Genomic DNA, 27,393 nt, shown 5'->3' with positions numbered 1-27,393 from the left:
AATGCCTGCTATACAAAAAGCATTACTTTGGATTATATGGTTGGAAATTAAAAATCAAACACAGTAGCTGCCCTCAAAGGGCTTTGAAATTCAGAGGCAGCCAAATATGGTCGATGCACATTCAGTGCGATGAGATGGTGCTAGACTTAGGCAGTGGGAGACAGCATGCAGTATCAGAAAGAGCATGGGTTTTGAGTTGGCTTTGTCACCAACTAATTAAGAGTCCTTGGATCAGTCACCAAATCTCTGAACCCATTATATAACAACAGCAATACCACATAGACTGACTGTTATTTTTTCAAAATTTAAAATTTATCTGGGGGGGAGGAGAGAGAGAGAGAGAGAGAGAGAGAGAGAGAGAGAGAGAGAGAGAGAGGCACCCACAGCAGCAGAGAGGGAGGGAAGGAGAGAGGGAGGGAGCAAGCGAGCGAGAAGCACTCCCATCTGCTGGTCCATTCTCTGAATGCTCACAATGTTTGGAGCATTGGAATGGACTGGAGATAGGAATCAGGAATTCAGTCCAGGTCTCCTGTGTGGGTGGCAGAAATCCAATTACTGGAGCCATCACCACTGTCTCCCAGGGTCTGCATTACTGAGAGCTGGGGTCAAGAGCTGGAGCCATGAGCGTAATCCAGGCACGCTGATGTCGGACACTGGTGTCTTCCCCACTAGGCTAAACACCCACTTCCACTGTAGGAGTTCAAATGATATAATGCACAGAAAGTATCTAAGACCGTGCTGTCCCATGTGGGAAGTTAATACCTGTTACTGTGATGATGAAGCAGCAGTACTGTGAGAGGACAAAATACAGCCTAATTAATTCCACCCAGACCAAGGGCTGAGGAGGCGCCTTGGAGCTGGACCTTGGAGATGTGTGCATCTTCCCTGATGTGAGTGCTGGGGCAGGTGGCATTTCAGGCAAAGCAAAAGTTTAGTGGCATCAAAGGGCTGGCAAGTTTGGGCAGCCATGAGTAAGTTGATGTAGCTCATGGGTAGAGGTGGGCTGGAGCAGAAAATGATGGCAGATTATCGTGGAAGGGAAATTGGGGTCATAGATTATAAAGCACCTTGGGTGCCACACTGAAGAATTTGACCATGGTTCTGTGGTCACATGGAGTGAGTGCTGGGAAGTGGAGACTCCAGTGGCAACCTTGAAGGCGGGGCAAGGCTGGAGGTGAAGAAATGGACTATTGGGCTGTGGTAAAGGAAAGGCCAGAGATGACAAGGGCCTGAGCAACAGCCGTTGATGAGGATGGGGATAAGAGGTCAGACTGAGAGAGAATTTGGGAGGTATTGTCAGAGTCTTTCTTTGCAAGGAGGAAGACTGAAAAGATGTAGGCCAGGTAGATATTCTTTTGATTCTACAGACCTGGGTAAGTGGCAGGGCTGTTACTTAAGCATGGGAAAACTGAGAGCAGTCGGATTAGAAGATTTAGGAATGGGGTCAGGATGCACCTTTGGATGCGGATTGGATGTGGTGAAGTCCTGGAGGCAGTTGGATCTGTAGGTGTGGAACTCAGGAGTGATGCTTGATCTGGGGTGGAGATTTGGGTGCTGATCCTACACGGATGATAGCTCTCACTGTGAGAGGCCCAGGCACAGGATATGAAAGGAGAGGAGAGAGCTGACAAGAACTCTGCGGAGCATCAGTTTCCAAGGGGCAGAAAGAAGACCTGCACATATCCCCCAGGGATCCATGGGCTAGAGTCACAGTGCAGGGCTGACCCTTGGGCTTGCTTTGGAAGGTAAGATGGGAGACAGATGCAGGGGCCTGGGCCCTTGGGCAATTTGGAATGTGGCATTTTGGGTAAGTTGACCAACCTTGGGGGGAGCAAGGCCCTTGAGTCCATGAATTTGTGACTGGCAACTCTACTCTTGTCAACCTTTCTCCCCAGTCCTGAGTCTCTAACTTGAGGTTTAACATTGACAAGGTCAGTTTCCTCATTGGCCTCCGTTTCCTATTTTTCATGGTGATCTTGAGTGGATGGGTACCCTGTGAGGCACCCATAACACGTTGGCCCTCTTGGGACCATCATAACCAAGTCTCTGTCTCCGAAGTGAGGCCAGCATGATACCAGTCAAGGCTGTTTCTGAGAGACAGTCACTTCTGGGTGACTCCTGATTAAAGACTAATAACAGGAAATGGGGACTTTTCTAGAATTGGAACAAATTAGGACTAGTTTACCTGGGCTGGGTTCCTGCCTTTGTTCATGTAAAGCAAGCTCCACCTTCCCAACTCCCCTAAATCCTGGCTTCACCTTGTTTTCTTTCCTCTTACCCTTGCCTTTGGCCATTGGATTTCCTACCCTCATCCATTCTTTGGCCTAAAAATTTGATTTTTAATCCATTAAAATTATTTTATTATTAAAAAAATATTTGAGAAGGTGAGAGAGATGGCAAGGGGTGGGGAAGATTCTTTCCCCAGAGGCCAACAGCAGCCAAACTGGGCCAGAGCCTGAGCCAGCAGCCAAGAACACAATCCAAGTCTCCTGCATGGATGACAGGGACCCAATTGCTTGAGCCATCACAGCTGCTTTAGCTGGAGTCAGGAGCTGGAGCTGGGGACGGAACCCAGGAACTCCCACATGGGATGCAGGTATCTTAACCTCTAGGTTAAGGTCATTCCCCAACCTATAATTTAACAACAACAAACAAAAGAAGAATAAGAAGAAAAAAGAAAACAACAAGCAGCCATCACTAAACTCAAAGCCTTTTCTCAGCTGAGGAAAAAGATGAATCTATGCAACATTTCTCCCCCAGCTGTGGATTTTGCAAGAGGAAACCCTGTGTCAGGAGCTGGCCACTAGCTCTGGTGGCCAGACATCCAGCTTCCGTTTTGACTGAGTTTTATCCTGGGCACTGCACAGGCCCTGGAACTGGGGAGAGGCAAAGAAGCCATCATTGGCTGGGCTCTCCCACTCCACACGTATGGAACGTACTGGAGCTACACATATGGAACACACTAGAGCATCCTAGCACCTTGGTAGGTGGAAACAATCTCAGGAAGATCAGTAGCCTTAACTGGGTGCCACAGCTAATAGCCACAGAGCCAGGATTCACAGCCAAGCTATCCTCACTCTCAAGTCCATGGTGATGTATTCTCCACAGTAGCAGGCTCCCCTCCCAACAGAGAGATTTTTGTTCTTGTCTCAGTTTCTTTATCTTTAAAATAATAACAAAAATTCTGGTCACCAGCCGCTGTGTGGATTTGAAAGAGGTAGTTGACGTGAGAATGGTGCACAAGGCCTTGCGTTGTGCCATAATGGGCTAAGCTGCCTGCCACCTGCAATGCTGTATCCCATATGGGTGCTCATTCAAGTCCCGTCTGCTCCACTTTCTTTTTTTTTTTCTTTTTAAGATTTTATTTATTTGAGAGGTAGAGTTATAGACAGTGAGAGGGAAAGACAGAGAGAGAGGTCTTCCATCTGCTGGTTCACTCCCCAGTGGCCGCAATGGCCAGAGCTGGGCCAATCCGAAGCCAGGAGCCAGGAGCTTCTTCCAGGTCTCCGATGTGGGTCAGGGGCCCAAGGACTTGGGCCATCTTCTACTGCTTTCCCAGGCCACAGCAGAGAGCTGGATTAGAAGAAAAGCAGCTGGGACTAAAATCAATGCCCATATGGGATGCTGGCACTGCAGGTGGAAGATTAACCCACTGTGCCATAGGGTTGGCTCCCCCATCTACTTTACTTCTGATCCAGTTTCCTGCTAATATGCCTGGGAAAGCAGTAGAAGATAGCCCAAGTGCTTGGGCCGCTGCACCTACATGGGAGACCTGGGTGAAGCTCCTGGCTCATGGCTTTGGCCTGGCCCAGACCTGGCAGTTGGGGCTGTTTGGGGAGTGAATCAGCAGATGGAAGATCTCTCTCTCTCTCTTTCTCTACCTCTACCTCTACCTCTACCTCTACCTCTACCTCTACCTCTACCTCTACCTCTACCTCTATCTCTATCTCTATCTCTATCTCTATCTCCCCCCTCCCTAACTGCCTTTCAGGTAAATAAAATAAATCTTTTTAAAAAATGGAGGGAGGGACCAGCTACTGGAAGAGATGGAGCACACAAATAACTAAAACAGCAGCACAGTCACCCACTGCAGAGCGATGTATTGGTCAGTGATAGACCACGTATTTGCTAGGGGGCCCGCCCACAAGACTGCAGTGGAGCGCAAAGGGTCCCGTCGCCTGGTACATTGCAGCCATCATAGCATTGTCAGTATTGTGCAATGCATCACTCAGGCACAAGCATTTGTGGTCATGCCGGGGTAGGCCAATCTGTGCTGCCAGTTACATGAAGGATAGCATATAAAATAACAACAAAGACCTATGTTACTGGTTTACGTGTTCACTAGGGTGTTGTTTTTATTGTTACTTTAGAGAGTACTCACATAAAAAAATCCAAGCAGTGTGCTGTGTTGTGGCGGCAGCCTCAGGCACCCCATGTTGAGTGCACCTGTGCATGGACCTGTACCGTGCACTCTGCAGAGTTCCCACAGCGGCTAAATTGCCTAACAATGCAGTTCTCGGAATGCAGCCCTATTGAACCAGCACACAGCTGTTCCCACCACACACTATGGTACGTCCTATGACCAAGAAAGCCTGGGTCCGAGGGAACCTAAGGATTTGATAGGAAGGATGGGTGGCATCGAGGGGCACCGGTGCAGAGGTGTCACGCAGACTGAAGGTGCGGCATATGCAAAGGCCCGGAAGCAAGGGGGAGCCTTGTGCGTGAGAGGACCTGAGAGAAAGGCTGTGTGGCTTGAAGGCAGAGCCCAGGGAGGGCGGGCCTCAGCCTCTTTATCCTCAGAGCAATGGGATGCCATTGAGAGGTTTTAAGCAGGGGAGTGACAAGACCACATGTGTGTCTTAAGGTCACTCAGGCTACAGCGTGGAGAATGGATTGGAGCTGGGGTGCGTATGGAATCAGGGAGACTGGTTGGGCTTACAGACTCAGGGCGCACTAACCCCCTCGTCCTCTCCCTGCAGCCTTGCACGGTGCTGGTGCTGCTGGAGTCCTGGCTCCACTGCCAACTAAGCTATTTGATCTCGAGCAAGTCCCCTGGGGGAAGGACTGTTTCCCTGGCTTGGCTGCTTTCTCCCCCATTGGTTGGATAAAGTGAATGCCAGTCAGGGGCCCTTCACCACAGGGGCTGGGGAGGGGCTGCCAAAACCAGCCACTGGAGGGCCTGTAGTGCTGGACAGGTGTAGATGGCCACTCTCCTCCTTATTTAGGGCACAGACCCATGTAGCAGTCTGCAAATACGGGATTGGATTCTAGAACTTGACCCTGAACATAGAGAACTGGGATATCCCAGGACTGAGGGACTGGTACAGCCACCCGTGCCTCCACGATCAGCGATGAGCTCTGTGAGCATCCGCCCCTCACTTGTCTTCTCTGAGCGTCAGCTTTGCTATCTCTAAAGCCTGTGTGCGTTCACTCCTACAGGTAATGCTTGTGGAATGCTGCCGTGGGTCAGGCCTTGTGCTAGGCTTTCTGGATACAGAACAGATCCAGGGAGGGTGTTGTGGCATGAGCTGCAGCTTGTGATGCTGGCGTCCCATATTGGAGTACCAGCTCGAGTCTGGCTACCTGGGTTCTGCTCCAGCTCCCTGCCAATGCACCTAGGGAGGCAGTGGAAGATGGCTCCCAAGTGCTTGGGTCCCTACCATCCAGGTGGAATTCGTGATGGAGCTCCTGGCTTCTGGCCTTGAGCTGGCCCAGCCCTGGCTATTGTGGCCATCTGGTGAGTGAACCAGAAGATGGAAGGTCCCTTTCTCCTTTCCTCCTTCCACACCCCACTCTCCCCTTGTCTGCATTCATTCCTGCCCCCCTTCCCTGTCAATCTGCCTTTCAAATCAGTCAATCAACCAATCTTTTTAAAAAAGACTAAGTTCCTCTCCTCAGGAGTTTTGACAGCTCATTTCACATACAATGACGTACACAGAAGTGCTTTTCAGACTCCAATGCTTGTTTATACCTCCAACAACTGTGAACAGAGGATTGAACTGGGAATTCGTAAAGTAACTAGAAATGAAACAAGACCATTGATTTTTCTAAGATTTATCTAATTATTTGAAAGGCAGAGTTAGGGAGAGATTTTTATCTGCTGGTTCACTCTGGAAATGGCCTCAACAGTGGGAGCTGGGCTACTCTGAAGCCAGCGAGCCTCAAGCTCCCACATGGGTCTCCCATGTGGGACTTTGAACTGGCGCCCATATAGACGCAGGCATCGCAAGCTGCAGCCTAACCTGCTGCACCACCATGCCAGCCCCAGGACCATGAATTTCTTTTTCTTTTTTTCCTTTTTTTTTTTGACAGGCAGAGTTAGACAGTGAGAGAGAGAGAGACAGAGAGAAAGGTCTTCCTTTTTCCGTTGGTTCACCCGCCAAGTTCACCCCCCAAGTGGCTGCTACAGCTGGTGCGTTGCGGCCAGCGCACCACGCTGATCCGAAGCCAGGAGCCAGGTGCTTCCTCCTGGTCTTCCATGTGGGTGCAGGGCCCAAGGACCTGGGCCATCCTCCACTGCACTCCCAGGCCACAGCAGAGAGCTGGACTGGAAGAGGAGCAACCGGGCCAGAACCAGCGCCCCAACCGGGACTAGAATCCAGAGTGCCGGCACCACAGGCGGAGGATTAGCCAAGTGAGCCATGGCGCCGGCCATGAATGTCAATAAGCCTTAGTTTTTTGCTGTCAAATAAAGAGATAAAGACAGATTGAATTTAATTATGAATGTAATTCTATTATCTTTTCTGCAAAATCTGGATACCCTCTCCTAATTCTGTAAATGGTTTCCTTCAGGGCTTCCTTTTCTTTGAGAAGAATCAAAATTTGCTTTTTTCTTTTACTGAACTTCAAAACATCTGTCAGCCTTGCCTTTTCCTTCTCCCTGGTCATCCTGGCCTGCAGCCGTCTTTTAGGTGTTGTACCGTTCCCCTCTTCTGTCTACACAAATCTAACACAGAAGACTCTTCCCACTCCATTCCATGCCCAAGAACCCACTCTGCACCCTGAGGACCCCCAAATCACTGCACTCACTTTTCTGAGTGTTTACAGAACACTCACCATGCCGAGCACTGTGTGTGTGTGTAGGTGTCTCTGTGTGTGTAGGTGTCTGTGTGTGTGTCTGTGTGTGTCTCTGTGTATAAATGTCTGTGTGTATGTAGGTGTCTGTGTGTGTGTAGGTGTTTCTGTGTCTGTGTGTGTTGGTGTCTATGTAGGGGTGTGTGTGTCTCTGTGTGAACATGTCTGTGTGTGTATAGGTGTCTGTATCTGTGTCTGTGTGTGTAGGTGTTTGTGGGTGTGTCTGTGTGTAGGGGTGTGTGTGTGTGTAGGTGGGGATGGAGGAGGGGCAGAGCTCTTTTATGTGAAATCCCCTCCCATGCATGGGCCTTTGCCTGTCCCCCTGCATGCAGCCAGTCAGCCCCCCAAGTTCTCTCAGGTACTCTGGCAAATGGCTGCTGTATTCGTTGGAACAGGTGCCCATCAAGCATGGACTCCAATCAACTCTCCCTGCACCCCAGCAAGAGCCGCCTCGACTGTTCTCCCAGTAGCCACCCTTCCCATCTCCAGGCCACACTGGATGCCCGCACCGGACTGCAGTAGGAAATAACTGTGTATTTTCATTCTTTGGACCTGGAGAGAGCACGCAGAGCCTGGCGTCCGTACGGGAGATAAAAGATAGCCGTCAGTTCTTTGCTGCTCCTCTCACTGAGACATGACACCCATTTCCTTCCCCTGCATCTGGGCTGAGAGTCACCTAACCAACACACTGAGCAGAAACAGTGCCATGGAACTTCTGTGGCTCTGTCCCAAGAAGCCTTGCGGGTCCCATCCAGTCTCTTGGAGCACTTTATCTCCGAGCCTTGAGCTACCCATCCAAGTCCAGCCATCCCGAAACCATCAGGCTGTGAGAGATCCCAAGTCACCAGGAGAAACCACTCCGAGGGGCTCTGCACAACAGCCAGGAGCTAGAAGCCGTTTTGGAAGTGGATCCCCCAGCCCTCAGCCGACACCGTGAGTTTAATAAATGAACTGCCCAGCGGAGCCAGTCCCAAATTCCTGACCCCAGAATCACCAGCAAAGCAGAATGTTCATTTTGGGGTAGCTTGCATTCCTTTTGCAGTCATGTTCTAATGGGGTCCCTGCCCTAGTCAAGAGTTCTCCAGGGCTCCCTATTGCTTGAGAAATACTTTAGTGCCCTTAGCTGGCTCAAAATTTGGTCAGGCCACATTGCTTGCTGTCCTCAGCCTGGGTCCACCCTATGCTAATGGTTGAGGTGTTTCCCAAAGGCCTACTTTCCCAACATCATGCCTTTACTTGCATATTCTGTTTTCTCCTTCCAACGCCCTTTCCTCCCGCTTCCTCACTTCAGTGGGTCCACATTCAGCTTGCTCCTAAGAGGCTTCTCTGGCTGCCCATTGCAACGGTGAGCCCTCCTCTTGCTGGCCCAGGTTCGTTGGATGCTTTCACTTCTCTTCCATCATTTACTCTGTTATTCATTTCTTACCTCCTCGTGTCACACCATAACCTCCTGGTGTGTGTATGGTGGGGGAGGGGAGGTGGAGGCTCATTTCAGGGTACACACAGATGTTTTGTGTGGCTTCCCAAGCAGGAGCCACTACAGAGCCTCAGCAGCACACAGTGTGGTATGCACTGTCTCCCAAGCCAGATCTTCCAGTTCTTTCAAGAAGGAGCATTTGGAAGAAACACAAGCTTTGGCATCAGCTCTGGGTTGAAACTATAACTGTGCCACTTACTATGTGGCTCTGGGCAAGATGCTTGCACTCTCTGAGCTCCAGTTTCTTTATTATTTGGAAATGTAGAGGCCTTAGAATGTGTATAAAGGGTTTAGCACCGTGTTGGGCACATCACAAACCATGAATAAACACCTTCTGAAGAGGAACAACAGAATGGTTGATGTGCTTGCCAATGGTCAGTGGCTATTATGTCAACTTTGGGGTGAACTCTCTCCCAGCAGTTACAAAAACAAAACAAAACAAAACACAAAGGAAAGAGACAGAACAAAGAGAGAACAGTGAAGAGGCACAAAGGCAGGAGACCACCTAGCCCACTCCAACTGCTTCCATCATGAGATCTTCAACAAGCGGCAGTGGAAGTCTGTCTTCTCATCGGTAAATTGAGTGGTGGGCACTGGAATCTAAGCTCCCCTCCAGCTCTGACATTCCAAGAGCATTAAAGAAAAAGGATGAATCACCCCTTCCAAATACCAATACGGGCTGGGCCCTCCCCCTGCTGTCCCCAACGAGCACAGCTAAGAGCTCTTAATACGCAGCCAGCTTCCTCCTGCAGCTGCCACCAAACTTCAACCCCCTTTCCCAGGAGTCTCAGAAGCAAGACTGATAATGGACCCCTGGCCTTCTCCATCTCAACAGGGAACCCGATCCTCTTCCCAGGCTCTGGGGCCAGAAGGCCCTCCGTGGAGAGGGCTGGCTTTCCTGGGGCACTTGGCCTCAGTTTGCTTCTGTGTGTCTGTGTGTGTGTGTGCAGAAAGAGAGAGAATGAATGAGAATGAGTGTGTTGAAAGGGTGGGAGGAAGGCATGAAGGCAAGAGTTGCAAATAGAAGGTTGATGAGTGAATTCTTACAATCACTGCGGGAGGCATGGGGTGGTGGAGACCTTGGCATTCCCTTCTAGGGTCTGGGAAAGTTGATGTGCACCTATCTGCACTAGTTGTAACTCTCGATCTTGGGGTGGGGGTGCTGGCTGTCCCCCGTGCCCTGGCAGCTGCATATTCACACAGGCTGTCCAAGCTACTGGACACCAGATCAATTGTGTTCCTTTCAGGAGATAGGCTGTAGGCCACCGCAGAGGTCAATTTTTCTTGCCTCTTTGCCCAGCCCGCTCTCCTCCTTTTCGGCGTCGATGCTATTATTAGTATTACCCACAGTAGTAATAATGGAGACACCGCGCTCGGGGACCGGCACCTCCTTCCTTCTCTTCGGTCTGGGACAGCCCAGGTCCTGCTGGGTCCTCTGTGCGCCCCGATGCGGCGTGGGGCCTGCCTTGAGGGGGCTGTCCATGCGGCCGTCTGTCCGTCCACTGCGGGGCACGTCTGTAGCCTGGGTCCTCCCAGCTCGCCCTGGCTCCCGCTCTGAAAGCCGAGACGCTCGCCGGCTGCGAGCGGGTTTTCCAGCAGGCAGGGGCGGGGAGGAGGGGCGCTGGCGGGCGGGCCCGCGCAGCGAGGAGGGGGCGTCGCGGAGGGAAGACCTCGCATTGTAATCCAATGACATTGCCGACGTGGGGGCGGGGGCGCTGGCCCCGGCGCGCTCTCCGAGTCCTGGCTGCCCGCCCAGCTGGGAGTAACTCTCTTCGCATAATTCGCGTGTTTACCAGGCATGAAAATTCTTGCTTTCGGCTCCCCCCGCCCCGCACCCCACCCGGGAGCCCCCTCCTCTTCCCCACTCCTCACCCCCTCCGCCCCTCGCCAGTGGAGCTCTAAAATATATATATATATATATATATATATATATATATATATTGGCCCGGGGCACAGAAAGTTTTGCATAAATTCATAAGTGATGAATGGCCGATTTTAACGTTATTTGGGTATTTGTCAGAACTTCACAGATAGACACGGGGACGGCGGTTCATAAACTTAAAACATCTCAATATCCCCTTTCTTCTGGAAATAAATTACGTTTGTTTGCCCGGCTCGGAGTCTTAAGGTAGCCGACATCAGGAATATTTTAAAAGCCATCATCCATCGAGCATGTCTCCCAGGCGCCAGGAAGATTAAATGAAAGAATCATAAGATGGAGGTCTTTAACTTTTAATCCGTTTACAATGAAGCCTCAGATAGTCGCGGGGGGCAGGGTGCCCTCTCCGGGGCAAATAATGCCGTTATTCCTCGGCTCGCAGTTAATGAATACCCTGACGTCTGTCCCACGGCCGGCGGAGGCAGCGCCGGGGAGGGGGCTCCGGCTCCCGGGCCCGGCTATTGAAACCAGGAGCCACCGAGGCTGCGGCGGGCGGGGCGGCGGGCGCGCGGCTGCGCGGGGGACCCGGCGCAGGTCTGAAAGAATTAGCATAGATTCGCCGGGACGCGGGCCTGGCCGGGCGGGGGCGGGCCGCCGGGCGGGCGGCGCGAGGAGGTGGCAGGGTGGCGGCGCGCGACTCCGCGGTCCAAGATAAATAAAGCGAGCGCGGAGCGGTGTCAGCAAGCGGGCCCACGTGGAGTGGCGCGCGGGGCAGCCCCCGGGGACCGCGGCCGAGGGACGCCCGCGGGAACCCCGGCGCGGGTCCCCCAGAAGCTGGCGGGCTCGAGGGTGGGGCGGGGGTGACGTTTCGCACGTTCCCTCGAGGGGGGCAACGCGCCCTCGACCCGGTTCTAATCCTAGAGCTCTGAGATCCGTATTCTGAGCTCTCCCGCCCCGCCCCCCCAGTGCAGTGGGCGTCCGGAGCTGGGGGGGGGGGGTGGTGGTGGCGGGGAGGCGTACCCCTTCCTACTAGCAGATCCCACAAGTGGCGAGTCTTACCCAAATCTGAAAACCCTGGACCTCAGGGTCCTGCTTAGGTCCCAGGGGGAGGAGGACGTTGAGTGTCAAATCTCCCCGGTTATTCCTCCCCGCCCCCGTAACTCCGGCCCGAGGGCCCCGGAATTCCGGGGGGGCTCAGACCTGCAGAATCCCGGAGGCTGTGGATGTTGTGGATTCTCAGAAATCCTCTGAGCTCCAACCACTGTAGCTTCCGGGTGTGCAAAGGGTTAACATGGGCTGGATATTGAGGTGTGTGTATGGGGGGGATGCCGGCGGGAGGGGTGGCGGGATCTGGGTGGGCGCGCTCTGATCTCCCTCCTCCCCCCCATTCCTCGGGGGTCAAGTTTCAGCGGCACTCCGCCCCCAGGGTAGGTGTGAAAGACACGTGTCCCCATTGTGAAGGGCCTGTCAGGCAGGACAAAGCGGCCGCCCACCCTCCCCCCGCCCCGCAGCCCAGCCTGGGGTCAGCTCCAGGGGGCCGGCTGGGTGTCGAGGTCGCATCGGCCCTGAGCTTTGGTGACATAGGGGAAAAAAGCTGGGAGACAGGGCGGAGGCCACGTGATATTTAAGAGGGGTTTGAGAATAAGGCGCCCCCTCCCCATTGAAACACTCAGCCGTCACCTCCGTCGTAAGCAGGGGAGGGGATGCACCCCTTCTCCCAACCGGCGTGGTGGGCACCGCGGCAGCCCCCTCCCGCCCCCGCCGCCCGCACCCCCCATCAATCACCAACACAGAGAATCGCAGTGCGGAGCGCAGTCGGTTTTAGTGGTTTTCTTTAATCCTGCTCTGCACTTCTTTCTCATTTACTACACGGGATATTATAAAGAATAAATAGCAGATACTCTTAATTTACAATGATTAGTCATTCCATTTGTTCTCTATATTTACAATAACTGTAAAATAACATTGAACTCTATAGCTTCTCCGAGGTCCAAGGAAAACCAACACACTTTCCGAAGAATGGAAAATAGCTTTTAAAAAGTCCTTCTACAAAAGTTCTCCCCTCTCTTTGTACTTTAAGAAAAAAAAAAATAACTTTTCCCCCCTGCTTCGCCATGCGAAGGGCACTGGAATATAAATAGCAGGTTAACATTGTCAGCAACAACCAGAATAAGTCTCTTTTCTCTGTTCTTTTTTTTTTTCCTTTTGCTTAACTTTTTTTTTAAAAATACAGTAGAAGCCGGTAACTTTTAACGTATAATACTGACCTTTTAATAAGTAAATTAAAACTGGGACCGTATATACACACATATACATTCCTACACAGTTAAACAGTGCATTACATGAACCAGAAAGCTAGGTCTCTGTAGCCAAAAAAAAAAAAAAAAAAAAGTTCATTGAAAAACCCCTCGCTAGAGGGTGGTGGAACTGGTTGGGGGCGGCGTAGGGGGGCGTCGGCGGGGCTCTCGACCAAGTGTCCCGGTGCGGGGCAGGGGGCCCCCGAGTTCTAGCACGAGCACTTGCACTCGGAGATGATGGGGTACTGGATGGGGATCCAGCCGCAGCGCTGGCCCGCGCGCCGCTGACAGCGCCACCGCAGCACGGTGAGGTGCACCGACTTGGAAGGTTTGCACACCATGCCCTCCGGCACGGAGCACGAGCGCTTGCTGAAGCAGCTGCCCACCTTCACGTAGCGCGGCCAGAAGCGGCTGCCCAGGTCGTTCCAGGCGTACAGCACAGGGCAGAAGGTCTGCGACCACAGCCACATCTGTAACTTCCTCCGCAGCTTCTTGCTGAGCCGCTGCTTCTTGCCCTGGGCCAAGCCCTCGGAGAACTCCAGCCCTTTGATCTCGCTCGGCATGGCCCCCGACGGCCGCTGCCGCAGCAGCTGGTCCAGCTCGGCCAGGTCCTCGGCGCCCCCCGTCGTCCCGCCGCCCGCGCCGGGCCGGTCCTCGGGGGGCGAGGTGGCCATGAAGCCCGGGTCGTAGTGGCCCCCGAGCAGCGAGCGCAGCAGCGTCTCGTTCAGATCCTTCTCCTTGGGGTCAAAGATAGGGTCCGGGTGTTCGATGAGGTCCACCAGGGGCAGGTTGTCGCTGGGAGCCGGGCGGATGTGGAGGTAGTGCTGGCCGCCGGCCGGTGCCGCCCGCAGCCCCAGGACCACCACCAGGGCGTAGAGGGTGACCCCCAGGCTGGGGCAGCGCTCCATGCCTCCGGCGCGCGCCCGGGGCCGCTGCTTCGTCCCGCGTCCCCGGAGGAGAGCACGCCGAGCCCGCGGCGCCGCCGCCGCGCTCCCCCGTCTCTCCGGAGGCGGCTCACCCGAGGCTGGGCAGGCGCAGGGCGGGCAGCATGAGCCGCGGGGAGAGAGAGCTCTTCGCGCAGCGCCGGCTCCCGCCGGGGCGGAGAACAGGCACGCAAGTTGGCCGCAACTCCTCTCGGCGCTCTACTCGGGACGCCGGCCGCGGCGGGGCATCCGAAAGGACTCCAGGGCGGCCGCGGGGCTCGGGGGGCGCCGGCTCCTGGCTGCCTGGCCCGGCCGGCGGCGGCGCAGGGCGCGTGGACGAGCCGCTCTCCCCTCCTCCTCCTCCTCCTCCTCCTCCTGCCGCTGCTCCTGCTGCTCCTGCTGCTCCTGCTCCTGCTGCTCCCGCTGCTCCGCTCGCTGCTCCTCGCCGGGCCGCTGTGTGCAGCGCCGCGGGCCGAGCGGCTCCTGGGGCACTTCCCTCCGCCTGCTCGTGGCTCCGCGGCCGGCTCTGCCCGGCGGACTCCAGCGGCGGCGGCGGCGGCGGCGTCCGCGCACGTTGGCACCGGTTTGTCTGTCTCGCAGGGTCCAAGCCTTTAAATTTCCTGCACTTTCAGCTCCATCACCATGGAAACCACTGACTCTCTCGGCGTTGCCCCCTCCCCCTCCTTCCCCCCAAACAACAACCCCACCCCCCACTCCTCCACCCCCGAGGAGCCGGAGCGGCACAGGCTCGGGGGGTAGCCGCCTGCACTCGCCGCGGAGGCGGCGGCGGCGGCTTCGGCAGCGCCCAGGGCTGTGCCCCGCCGGACCCAGATGCCCCGGGAAGCCGACAGCCCGGCTGCCCGCCGGAGCTCCCAGGCGGCGGCGGCGGCGGCGGCGGCGGCGGCGGCGGCAGCGGCGGCGGTGGCGGCGGCGGCGGCGGCGGTGGCGCTTGGCAGGTCTCCGCGCAATTTTCTCTCTCCCCCACCACCCACCCCCCTTCTCCTCCTCCTGCAAAATGCACCGCCCCCCTCCTTTCTCCTGGAGCAATGCAACTGGGGCTCTAGGCGCCCCGCCAGGGCCAGTCCTGGGGAAAGCTCGCTGAGGCGCTGGAGCCGGCTTGGAGGGTGCAGGGCCGGTTCTGGGGGGTGCTCGCAGTGGAGCTGGGGCAGGGGGCTTGCTCCTCACTAGCTGGGTGCTTTGCACTGGGAAGGGAGCAGCGGAGAGGTGCCGGCAGCTCGATTCTCCGTGCAGTTCGGAGCAAGAAATTTCTCCATGTGCACGGAGCGTTTCCCCCGGGCGCGTCTCGCCTGCTTCTCTCCAGGGCTCGGGCTGGGTCCCCTCCCCCAATACACGCGCGCACAGGGTCCCCCTCCCCGCCCCCTCCCTCCACACTGCGCCCGGGAGTCCGAGAGCCGCAGCGTTGCGCAGCGTGATGTAATTCCCAGGAAGCACTCCTGCCCGTCTGCCCCCCGGGCCCACGACGGGGGTTCGCTCCTCACCCTCCTCTTCCTCCTCCTCCTCCTCCTTGGCCGGGTCCTGCACCCTGAGTGGCCCAGCCGCAGGGGCGCGTCCGGCTCGCCTGCGGCTCCCCTCGCCCGCCCGGCTCCGCGCGGCCGCCGCTCGGCTCCCTGGGGGCGGCGCGCCCTCTGCTGGCCCGCTGCAAGCCCTGCAACTGGCGCTGGTGGGCTCCGGGCTGCAGCCCACTCTGCCTGGCTCAGTTTCCCCTTCTGTGCCCGGGTCATTTTGTGCGCGTCTGCGTGTGCCGAAGGGCCCGGCTCTGCTTCTGGCTGTTTTCTCGAAGCTCTCCGGGACCTCAGTGGAAGCAAAAGACCCAGCGGCTCCCTCCCAAGCCCTTCAGCTTTCCCAAGAACAAGTGCCGCACCTTCTGCCTCCCGCGACCTGCCCCTTGGTGGGACTCTGCGGAGTCTGTGCCCTAGCTCTCTTCCTCTTCCAGCCTTACCTTCCTGCGATTCTTAAATAAACCTGCACGCGGTGCCCTCTCTTTCAGGAGCTGTTTCTGTCGAGCGAGCACTGGGCACTGGCCCGACCCCTCCAGTTAACTTTCCCGGGATGAGGAACTGAATCTAAGCTTCTAAACCGGAACCCAGTTCGCTTTGTGGCGACTGGAGCATGGAAAAAGCTGGAGAAAAGGAGCTTGGAGTGGACGATCTGCGCGTTCACCAGTAGTCCCTGGAGCGGGAGGCAGGGGGTCCCAAGGTGGCAGCCATGTCACTCCACCTCCTCTCCCCCAAAGAGCTGACTCTTCCTTTCAACCTGCACCTCCCCTCCATCCTCATACAAGCACTTCGTTGGCCAGTGTAGCAGTTGGGCAGTGCGGCCAAAGTGTTCCCCTCAACCCCACCCAGCCAGGCTGCCACTAGAAGTCCCTTCCCAGGGTCCTGCCCCCCACAGGAGCTCTTGCTTTGGGGAATCCTGGAGACAGGCACAGCTTACTGGTTCCTCGAGTCGGGCTGATTCTGAAATAACGCCTGATTGGCAACCTGACACACAGTCATACTGGGCGCTTTCTGATGTGCCGCGTGGGCGTGGTCCAGGTGCTGTTTTCTTGCGGAGATGAAATGTTCCTGAACAGTTTTGGCCCAGCTTTGAGTTAACTTAAAAAATAAATAAATAAATAAATAAATAAAAGGGGGAATTTTCCAGGGAAGAGTTTTCAATGGCTACCGCGTAGCCCAGCCCTCCTGAGACAGGGTGCTTCCTATCCGTGACATTTTATTGCGCTGTTTTCTGTTCCATCAGCCTCCCTCTTCTCTTCCCAGTACTGATTTTTGTTGTTTGTTTCAAGAACAACGCAGAACCTTTAGTCCTTGATTTAGGCTGGGGAGATCTGACTGAGCCAGGAAAGCCGTAAGGAGCTGTGTTGGAGACTGGATGGGCGACCTGTTTGTGAAGACTGAGGGGACGACACAAAGGAGACTCAAGAATGAGAACTTGACTTCCACTCCTGAGGACTGTTTCAGTCCCATGAGGGATGATACGGCAAGAGAATGAAGGTGGGGCTGACACTGTGGCCTAGCGAGAAAAGCTGCCGCCTGCAGTGCTGGCATCCCATATGGGCGCCGGTTCAAGTCCCGGCTGCTCCACTTCTGATCCAGCTCTCCGCTATAGCCTGGGAAAGCAGTAGAAGATGGCCCAAGTCCTTGGGCCCCTGCACCTGTGTGGGAAACCTAGAAGAAGCTCCTGGCTCCTGGCTTCGGATCAGCTCAGCTCCGGCCACTGAAACCATCTGGGGAGTGAACCAGCTGGTGGAAGACCTCTCTCTCTCTCTGCCTCTGCCTCTCTGTAACTCTGCCTTTCAAATAAATAAATAAATAAATCTTAAAAAAAAGAAAAGAAAAGAAAATGAAGACAGTGTTAAGGGCACATAGGAACCTATTTATGCATTCCTGTGATATTGCTGGCCAATGTTTCCACACCCTTTAAACCCGTGTCCCCTTTTGATAACTGTGACTATTTCATGCTCTTTGAATGTTGTTTGAAATTCTGCAATGCACCATGATGAACAAAAAAGAAGTCAAAGGAATTATATCAGCTCTAGTGTTTTCAAACCACATCTAGCCCTTTTCACAGTACAGTTCTAATATGCCAGTCTTGGGGAGCATGTGGTCCCCCACTGTGTGTCCCCTGGGGGGTGACCCATGCACTGGGTGCCCAGTGAATCTGGGGACGCTGGTATCAGAGGCTCAGATGGCTAAGAGCAGAATGGGAGAACTGAGCTGTAGCTGAGTTTGATGAAGGAAAGGGATCTGTGTGCTTATCGCAGTCGGGCAGAGGGAGATCTGAGGCTTAGGCTGAGTGTGCACACTGCGTGAGTGGCACAGAGGGGCCAGGCGGGTGGGGAGTGCAGGAGCAAAGGTCATGGGCAGGGAAAGGACAGCACCAAGATGATCTTTTTTCTTTTTTTAAAGATTTATTTATTTGAAGGGCAGAAGGGAAGAGAGACAGGATAGAGACAGACCTTCCATCCACTGACTCATTTCCCAAATGGCTGCAATAGCCGGGGCTTTGGGCCATGCCCAAGTCAGGAGCCAAGAACTCCATCTCGGTCTCCCACATGTGTGGCCGGCGCCCAGTCATTTGGGTCATCGTCAGCCTTCCCAGGTGCATTAGGAGGGAGCTGGATGGAAAGTGGAGCAGCCAGGACGTGAACCAGCCCTCCGATATGGGGTGCTGGTGTTGTGGGTGGTGGGTGGCTTAACCTGCTGAGCCACAATGCTGGCCCCAACAAACATGGCTTTTGGGCCAGGTGGATTTAGGTTGGAGTCCTGGCCCTGCTGTGTTGCCTTCTTCGTACTCATGTGCTAACCACTGCAAGTTTCCATTTTCTCCTCTGTAAGTGGGGATGCCACACACCTCTTGCTGTATAGAGGAGGTGAATAATGCATAGCCTGCTGTAGTATCTGGGGCAGAGCTTGTAGTGGACAGTACTCTTTCTGCAAACATCAGGGCTTTGGAAAAGCTCAGCGCCCCCAGCTGGCCAACCAACCCAGGTTTGAGCAGGAGAGGCTGGAAGGGGTCAGGGTGCTGATGACATCAGCTGCGTGCCTTTGGGTCTGCTTTCCAAGCACTCCATGCATGTGTGGAGCTGTTCTTGGTGGCTGCTGGCCTTTAGGGGTTTCAGGAAGAAGGACTGGAATTGCTTGGGAGACTCTGTAACCAATGCCTCGCTGTGCTTCTGTGGCTCTTTTGAAGAGGGAGCTTGACCGGCAGGACAAGGAGAGTTGCACTTCTTCCAAAGGAAGCCGTGGCATGGGAGATGGGCCAAGGGAGAAGTGGGTGTGAGCTCAGCTCTCTGAGTCGGCCTTGCCCTGGGGGCATCTGGACATCAGTGAGGACTGGCTGTGGCCTTGGGCTTGCTGGGCATGGGAGCAAGTGCAGGAGAGTCTAATGGTCCATCCTTGGCTGTCCCCATCCCAGGCTTCTGTCCCTGTAAACTGCTCCAGGCAAGGAAAATTGAAACCAAGGCTTCAGACCTACAGGTCAAAGCAAGAGGGGCCTGGGGGCACTTTTATGCACCTCTTCATCTTTCCATCAAGATTCCAAGAATAATTCACCAATCTTCTTGCTTCCTTGGCCCTGGAAATAAAGCATAAAGGCAACTGTGAGGGATGTGCCAAAGGCCTGAGGTTTGATGGGAGGACACTTGTAACCCACCAGCTGTGTGACCTTCAGAGAGTCACTTTACTTCCCCAGGGATCTGACACCAGGAACTCAAGAGACCTGAGCACCAGGGAGACCTGCTATCTTACACATCCAATAGCAGCCCAGGAGTAAGAACGTCATGCCCTGATTCTGAGCACATCTCCCGTCCCATAAATGTAGACTCTGATGGGCTTTCTCCCAGTGAGAAACATTGGCCTTTGGGGCTTGGCTCAACTTAGTAAAGGGAGAAGGGTCAGCAAGGAGGCTTGTCACCTCCCTAATGACCCCCAGTAGGAGGGGAGAGTGAACCGGCCACCTCCTGGGGATTCAGGAGCCTTAGCCAGGTCAGACCTCACAGTGAGCGAGGCTTCACACACAATACATTACGATTGTGTGTGTGTGTGTGTGTGTGTCCCCGGGGGTGATGGGGTTCTAGTTACAAGAACAAAGTTTGAACTAGGGGAAGATAGGAGAAGAAGGGGGAGGGTAAGACCAAGGTATGGGCTGGGGTGGGAGAACAGGTAAATAAATGGGAAATACCATTCCCTAAATAGAGACCAAGTTTAAGACCAAAGGAGGAAAGGAGTCCCGGCTGGCTTGTCCCAGCCCTGACAGCCCCTTCCCTTCCCCAGTCTGGCTCCTGCTCCGCCAGCACCCCCTCCCCATCTGGCTCCACGCTGGGGAAGGGGAGACGTCTCTGGAGCCCGGTGGCTCATTCATCTCCTGATAAACTGTTTATCTGAGTTTTAACGAGGGCGGGCGCCTCTCTCCAGCCCTGGAGACAGAAGCCTCCGCATGTTTAGCCTGCCTGATGTGGGGGCCTGGGGGTGGGTGGGGGTGACGCCGGCAGGCATGTCTTTTCCCTACTCCTTGCTTGGAGGGCTGCCGGGCCGGCTCCACTCTGATTTTCCTTAGCTGAAGTCTCCATCTAGGATGGACCCAAGGTTTTCCTGTGGAGAGGAAATCCTTCGGCAGTCTCTCTCTCTCTCTCTCTCTCTCTCTCTCTCTCTCTCTCACACACACACACACACACGCATGCATGCATGCATGCATGCACACACATTCTAAATACATTTAAAAACCGAGTACCATCACCTATGGTCCAGCATTTTAGAAGGAAAATGAATGGAACACCGCAGACATGGTATCACTTGAGCGCGACAGGACTTTTCTAGATGACAGAGGGGCTGTTATAGGAAAAGATAACTATCACCAAAGTAATAGGCACATGACATGCTCTAGGACCTGCTTCCCACTCCCCATCAAAGCCCCTCCTCCATGCCCACAGGCACATGCACGCATGTGTGGATGCTGCTGCACGCATCGGATGGCATGCCTGCCCCTGCTCCTGTCCCAGCACATACCTGAATAGCAAATGCAAACACACGAGGGTGGATGGACACACGTGTCTATACACACAGCACACACACTGCCTATGCATCCTCCCTCCCCAACAACACACATGTGTATGGGCACACGGTGCACTCTGCCCTCCCTTCTGCACCTGAGATCCCACGGGTACAGTAGGCAGTGCCCTTTAGCAAGTTGCCAGGGGAGTTTACCCCCAGACGCCTCCCGCCCAGCAACACAGGAACAGGCATCTCAGCTAGGCTCACACTTTCCCACCTCCTCACACCCTGCTGCCGCAGACTGATGCTGATTGAGATAATATCTGTCTCCTTTATGCCCCCAAAGACTTGAGATAAAAAAAGGGATGGGGACTCAATGGAGGGGAAAACAAATCATGAAAATGACCCCATTTCAGATGGGGGGAGTAAGTCACAAGTTCCAGCCACTGAATCCACCCCATTGGACATTTTCACATCTCTGATTATTTCTCTAGCCCCTGGCTCTGTTTCCTCCCCATCCTAGTAGTGGTGCCGGCTGGGAGATGACTCTACCACTTACTATCTGCTGTTCCAGACACTGCTCTACAAGGGGTGAGATGGAATGCCTTCTCTTGGGGAGCCCAAAGATGACTGGGGAGAAGGGAACCTAAACCAAAGATGACATTTCAGGATGTCAGCTGTCATGATGAAGCATAGACATGTTAGGGTATGGATCTGAAAAGGCTCCCAGGAGAGTTCATGTCCAAGGTGAAAGACCCGAGAAACCAATAGGAGTTTGCACACCAGCGCGGTGAGGAGGAGCCACTGGTTGGGCAGGGCAGAGCACAAAGCAACATGTCCAGAGGCCGGACAATGAGGGACCTTGTATGGTGACCGCAGGGCCCTATGTCATTTCAAATCTGATTTGAATTCAGACTTGAGAAACTCTTGGAAACTACATTAACGTGGCAATCACAGGTCCTACATTTTTCAGAACAGCCTCCATTAAAAAAAAAAAAAAAAAAAAAAAAAAAAACAACAGAACTTGATTCTATCAAGATTGAAATCTAGGCTGTCACCCGGGTGCCCTTGCTTTTAATCTCTACGCAGGGATTATTGCATGAGCATGGAAAAAAAAATTCCTAAAGTTCCTTTAAAATATGTCCTAAGTCATTCATTATAATGATCACCCCTGAAGAATGGATCTAGTGTGTGAGGGGCATAAGAGAGAAAGCTCACTTTTTACTTTTACATCATCTTTATGTAAATCTGCTTTTTAAAAAAGAGCAATCTATCTTTGTATATTTAAGGAAGACGTCAATAAAAGATCAAAAGGAGTGAATTTAGAAGAGAGAATTTGCTCCAGTGAACTCTCAGGCCTTCGCAAAGCTTAAAATGGTATTTGAAGTTCTAAGTGTGGGACAGATTTTGTTAAACAGCACCAGGCGGCCGGGCAGGCCCGATCTTCGTTTCCGGTTTGGTGAAATGGTTCAGGGCCCGTCTGAGGCTGGGAAGTGAGGGGCTTTTGCATTTGCACGAGTATGTTACAGACACTGCTTTGTGACACTTTAATCACCTGTCTCAGGCATCTATCTGTGGAGAAATCTGACTGCTTTCAAAATAAAGTGATACACACGTCAAAACCCACCAGTGGGCTGAGAAACAAAGCAAAACTAAAATGTAGTACACCCAATCTCAGGCTTGATCAAAACTCTGCCGTCTGGAATGAGTTTGGGAAGAAGGCTGGGGACTGGAAGCGAGTCACGGAGGTGGAGGGAGGGTTTGGAGGACGGTCCCTTAATGAGTGTGAAAGGAACCTGCCAGCTCGCTCTGGTTTCCAGCCTTAGGAAGAAGAATGCAGGTTTGCTGGGGACTGGGAATTTACCACCTGCCTGACCAAGGTTCTCTTTTCTAAATCTTACAGGAGCTTCTGGAGCAGGGTGATGATCTCCCCATTTTATAGATAGGGAAATTGAGGCCTGGAGAAGCAGGGAGTACTCAGGCCGAGTTGTTTGAGTCGAGGAGAGGCTTCTCACATCAGGGCTGTGAGCCCAGGGGGGGGGGGGGGGTTAATGCTCCTTCATAGGCCGTCAGTAGCAGCAAGCTGGGAGGTGGTGGGCAGTGGCTTTTGGCAACCTGGTCTCAGAGGGGAGAGGGCTCATTGAAGTCCCCCTCCCCCCATAATGGAGCGTGACTGTTGTAAAACAAGGCTTTTGATCAAGCTTCCCCACATCACTCTGAAGACAAACAGTGTCTCTGAAACCCCCGACTGTTTTTATTTTTCTTCTATCTAAGGTTTCGCCTCAGTGTCTTCACCCAGCTTCACGTAAAAATGCCCTCAAGTAAGAAATTTTTTTTTCATTTCTTTATTGTAATTCACAAATCATACCCTTAGACAAGGAGAAGGAGGCCTCACAGTGAAATAAACACACCCCTTCAACATCTAGGGGGCCTCCAACCTTCCTTCTCCCTCAGCAGGTATCCAGCTCCTACCACATTTTCCAATCTATCCTTTGACATCATAAATTAAGATATAGGCTCATTTGTTAATTATAATACAAATAAACATAAAGAAAACAGTGGCCATTCCTTCCCCAGTGCGGGTAGTGGCGAGGCACAAGCTTCAGCAAAAGATTTGCAAAGTCTGCTTCATTGTCCTCAGAATTTTAAGAAGGAAGTAGTTTGATACATTGTATCCATACACAGGGGGGGAAATATTTTGCTTCACTCATTTTAAAGAGAACAGGGCATGGGTAGGGGTTGTGCTGCTGCAGATCACCTTCCTGGTTGGTACACCTGCATCCCACATCTGAGTTCTTCTGGTCCAACTTCCTCCCCAGGCACCTGGCAAGGCAGCAGAAGATGGTGCAAGTACTTGGGTTCATGCTGCCTCGATGGGAGACCCGGATGGAGTTTTTGGTTCCTGGTTTATGCTGTTGCAGGCATTTGGGGAGTGAGCCAGGGGATGGAAGGTTTCTCTTTCATCTGTCTCTCCCTGCTCTCTGCCACTCTACCTTTCAAATAAAATAAAGAAATCTTTTTTAAAAAATATTTATTTGAGAGGCAGAGTTACAGGCAGAAAGAGGGAGAGAGAGAGAGAGGTCTTCCATCTGCTGGTTCACTCCCCAAAGGGCTGCAATGGCCAGGGCTGGGCTGATGTAAAGGATCTGAAGCCGGGAGCCAGGATCCAGGATCCAGGAGCCTGGAGCTTCTCCTGGTCTCCCATGCAGGTGCAGGGGCCCAAGGACTTGAGCCATCCTCCACTGCTTTCCCAGGCCATCAGCAGGGAGCTGGATCAAGAAGTTGAGGCAGACTGGACTTGAACCAGCACTCATACAGGATGCTGGCCCTGCAGGTAGAGGCTTAACCTACTATGCTACAGGCCATAGTGACACCCCCCCCCCCCCCCGTAAGAAATCTTTAAAATAGAAAAGAGAATGCATAAAGCTTGAGCTAAGATCAGTGTCGGGGACTCCTTTGTGCCTCCCTACAGAAAGAACCAAGAACCTAGGCTCTACACTTCCAGACAAGTGTCTTTCCTCACATAAGGGTTTAACCGTGTTAACTCATTAATGTAAAGCTTGATTAAACTGGCAAGGATAATCCCCAAAACGCTGGGAGAAGGGCCCTTGAAGTGCCTGGAGGTGGCAAGGAGGAGGCGGGCAGGAATGCTGCCGGTTGTGGTTCCAAGCTCATTTTCACTTTGCATTGTTTCCAAGTGAATTACTGTAGCCGTTCAGCAGAATACATTGAGAAAAATGCAAAACAGCCTCTCTCCCTGCTGGAGGATTTGAGCCACCTCGGGTGAGCCTTTAAAATGCAGCAAGAGGTATCGTAATGATTGTGCCATGGGGGTAAGAGAATCCTGGCAGATCACATTTTATGGAACCCTGCTTGTCGTTCAGAGCCAGGCCCAGAAAGAGAGGCAGCTCGGTTTCAGACTAAATGTTTATGGTTTAGCCTCCCTCGACAGCGCGAGCGTTTACTTCTGAGTTAGTTCTATTGTTCCATCCATGATTTAAATATGCTTCTTCTAAATATTTTGACAGCAAAGCAAGTCTTGAGGCACTTGTCCTGGTCTCCCCACCCCTACCCCAGCCCGGCCTGGGACTCCAGAACTGTGATTGGTTGCAGGGTGGGGATTTGGTGAGTTCTCAGATTTGTCACCACTAGTGAGCGGCTGTTCACCATCCCACAGGTAGAGGCCCCAAGTGGGGTGCACATCTCACAACCAGAGTTATCCCAAGTTCACAGTGAGAAGGCAGGCTTGCAGGTAGCATTGGCCAGCTGCTCCAAGCAGTAAGGTACCCTTCCAAAGTCTTGGTATTTCTGAAGGAGGAACTGGCTAACATAAACTGGTGTGCCTAAAGGGATTGCTCACAGTGGTTCAAAAACCTCCAGGGATTTCCCTGGCTGCTTTCAAAGATGAAGCTATGACATTTGATGTCTGTTTCCATCTGATCGCACCTCATCTTCCCCTGTCAACTCTGCTCTTTGCGGTTTGCCTTGCGTTGAACTTTTCTAGCCCTCCTTGGAGGTCTCTACACATAGTCTGTTCTTCTTCACTGTTTTATGTTCCGTCTGTTCACTTTCTCCCTGTTGCAGGATTATTTGTAACCTTCCTGATCCTGCTTACACATGGCCTTCTCCATTCCTGACCCTCATCCTGGTCAGATTTCATCTCATTTTCCTCTCCTCTTGGGTCCCACGCCACCCTGCTCCTTCCTCTCACTCGCCAGGCACCAGCTCGCATTCTAAGTTGTTTCTGTTCTGACTGCTGGGCAGCCAGCTCTTTGTGGGAGTTCCTAGTGCCTAGCTTTGGGTTTAGCATACAGTGGGTGCCTGGTGAATGGCTGAATCAATACCGGAACTTGTTTGCTGAGTTGCTCTTGTCTACCATAATGGCTTCCAGTAGTGAGTGGAGGGAGATGATGGCGGTGAAAACTACATCCATTTCATAATTAAGGCAGCAAATCCAGACAGTAATAGCTTATAGTATTTGGTCTTTTATAAATCAGATCCATCATAGGTATTTGGAAAATAAAAAGACCAGTGTGGCCCCGATAGACGCTCTTCTACTTAACTGGTACGCACTGACGGCTGAACAGGAGACCTCCTGGTTGTCATCCCAACACCTGCAGTCACCCAAATCCTCACCCATGAGCAGCTCTGGATCTTGAAGGCAGTTGTTTTGGGCAGCAGCAGAAGCAGATCAGGGCAGGCTAGGGGATGAGAGATGAGAGGCTCTAACCCAGGAAGCTGCAGCCTGGGGTGGGGGCCAGGGAGTGGTTGAGTGATCCCGGCTCACTGTGAGGAAGCAGCAGCTGCTGGGATGTTCAGGCTAAACTCAGCCTGGGCCCTGGAGAAGGACGATGGCCTAGTCCCCACCCCCACCCTTGAGACCCCAAGACCTAGCCCTTGCCAGAAGTATTTCTCTTCCTTTCTACCCTTTTGCTCCCAGTCTCTGCCGACTTCTTTTACGAGAGGCCTTAGAAGTCGCTTCCCAAAACACAGAAACCTAACATCTCTGAAGATGGTCCCCCTGGGTGCGCTGTTCCTCTCTGTGCAGCCAGAGAGCCCTGCACACCATCTGGCACGGTCAGCCCCCACTGGGGGTGGCTGCACCAATGGCAGGGTTCACTGTCAACACCCATGGGGTGCGAGTCCCTGAACATCTCTAGGTACTATAAGCTGTCATTCTGCAGTTACAAGGGTCCAGATAACCAGGTCAAAGGTGCCCCTTTCAGTATTCTTTTCCCAGCCCGAACGACACAGCCTAGTACAAGAGCTTCTCGGGGCAGCTCCCTGTCCCTCGGGTTCTGTCCACCTGGCACAAAGGGCAATGCTTTGAAGAAGAAATGGATTAAGGTATTGGGTTACAGTTTCTGTAGCCAGGCTCAGGGCCTGAGCTGAATGTCCTCCCCCAAGTAGGGTGACTTGGCAGAGTGGCTCAGGCCTCCCTCCCTCCTTCCTCACTTCTCTCCTCTCCTCTCAGTTGCCTTCCAGTGAGGGAGAGTGAGGAGAGGGGTGCTCACTCACCGCAGCTTGAATCAACGTTCTAGTAAAGGGTGCATGGGAGCCGCAGCTCTTGTCTTAGACTTTTATCCGTGTCCCATCCTACCCTGAGCAACGTGAAGATGCAGGCACAGTTGGTGTGCACGTGGGTGAGCGACAGCTGGCTGGAGAATATGAAGGCCGATCTCTTCCCTCCCTTCCTGCTCCTCCCTACCTGCTACTAAGTGCTGACCATGTTCCTGGTACAGTGCACTTATTATCTTTGTTACTTCCTTTGGTCTTCCAGACTGTTCTGAGTATAAGTAAGAACATAATACTTAGACCAGTCCAGTGACCGGAGCGAAGTCCCCTGAGTGGCCACGAGGCACAGCTGAGGTTTAATATTGCCTGACTCCAAAGCTTGTGGTCTATTCTAGATGGCCTCCTTCAGTTTCATCTGGGAGTCTTCTGCATTTGCTGTTTTCCATACAACTAACAAACATGGAAGGTTGGGGGAGGAATGTTGAGAAGGTCACAAAAGTGGAATCCTATGTGACCCACAAAATATTAGTAGAATCTATTAATGCCTGTGTGTATATATATGTGTATGTGGAAGCTTACGCATGAATGGGAATTTCACATTTATTCACTGATTGGGGATAGCAGTGACTTCTGGGGAGAGGGAGAGAGGGTGAAGTACTCTGGTGTTCAAAACCACAGTGCAAAACTCATATCCATGAGGATGGGCTGCTATTAAAAAAAAGGAAGATAACAAGTGCTGGTGAAGATATGGAGAAATTGGAACCCTTGTATATTGCTGTTGGGACAATAAAATCAGGCAGTCACTGTGGAAAGCAGTAAGACAGCTTCACAAGAAATAGGAAACAGAACGATCATATCAACTGCTGGTGCCACTTCTGCACAGATACCCCAAAAAAACCACAAGACTGTTGGTGCACCTTTGCTCGCGGAAGCACAGCTCACTGTAGCTGAAAGGCAAAAACAATTCAACTGGTCATCGGCCAGTGGACAGGTAAACAAAGTGTGGAAACTTGTGCAATATTGTTCAGCCTTGCAAAGAAAAAGAAATTCTGATATATGCTACGACCTGACGTGGGTGAACCCTTAAGTGAAGCAAGCCAGTCCTAGAAAGATACAAACCATGTGATTCTACTGGTAAGGGGGTGCCTGAAGTGGTCCAGTTCTTACAGATGGGAGGTAGAATGGTGGTGCCAAGGGCTAGGGGGGCAGGGGAGAT

At 53.1% G+C, this 27,393-nt stretch overlaps 1 protein-coding gene across 1 annotated transcript; it reads right to left on the bottom strand.

The window, feature by feature from the left end:
* Nucleotides 1-12,251: 12,251 nt before the first annotated feature.
* On the bottom strand, nt 12,252-13,635 carry NOG (noggin). The gene has a single exon (XM_062216777.1). It carries the CDS (start codon nt 13,633-13,635, stop codon nt 12,937-12,939), a length of 699 nt encoding a protein of 232 aa, XP_062072761.1. The 3' UTR covers nt 12,252-12,936.
* Nucleotides 13,636-27,393: the final 13,758 nt, after the last annotated feature.

The sequence above is a fragment of the Lepus europaeus genome, chromosome 18 (assembly GCF_033115175.1).
Source record: "Lepus europaeus isolate LE1 chromosome 18, mLepTim1.pri, whole genome shotgun sequence".
Lineage (NCBI taxonomy): Eukaryota > Metazoa > Chordata > Mammalia > Lagomorpha > Leporidae > Lepus > Lepus europaeus.
This window is presented reverse-complemented; position numbering and strand designations above follow the sequence as displayed.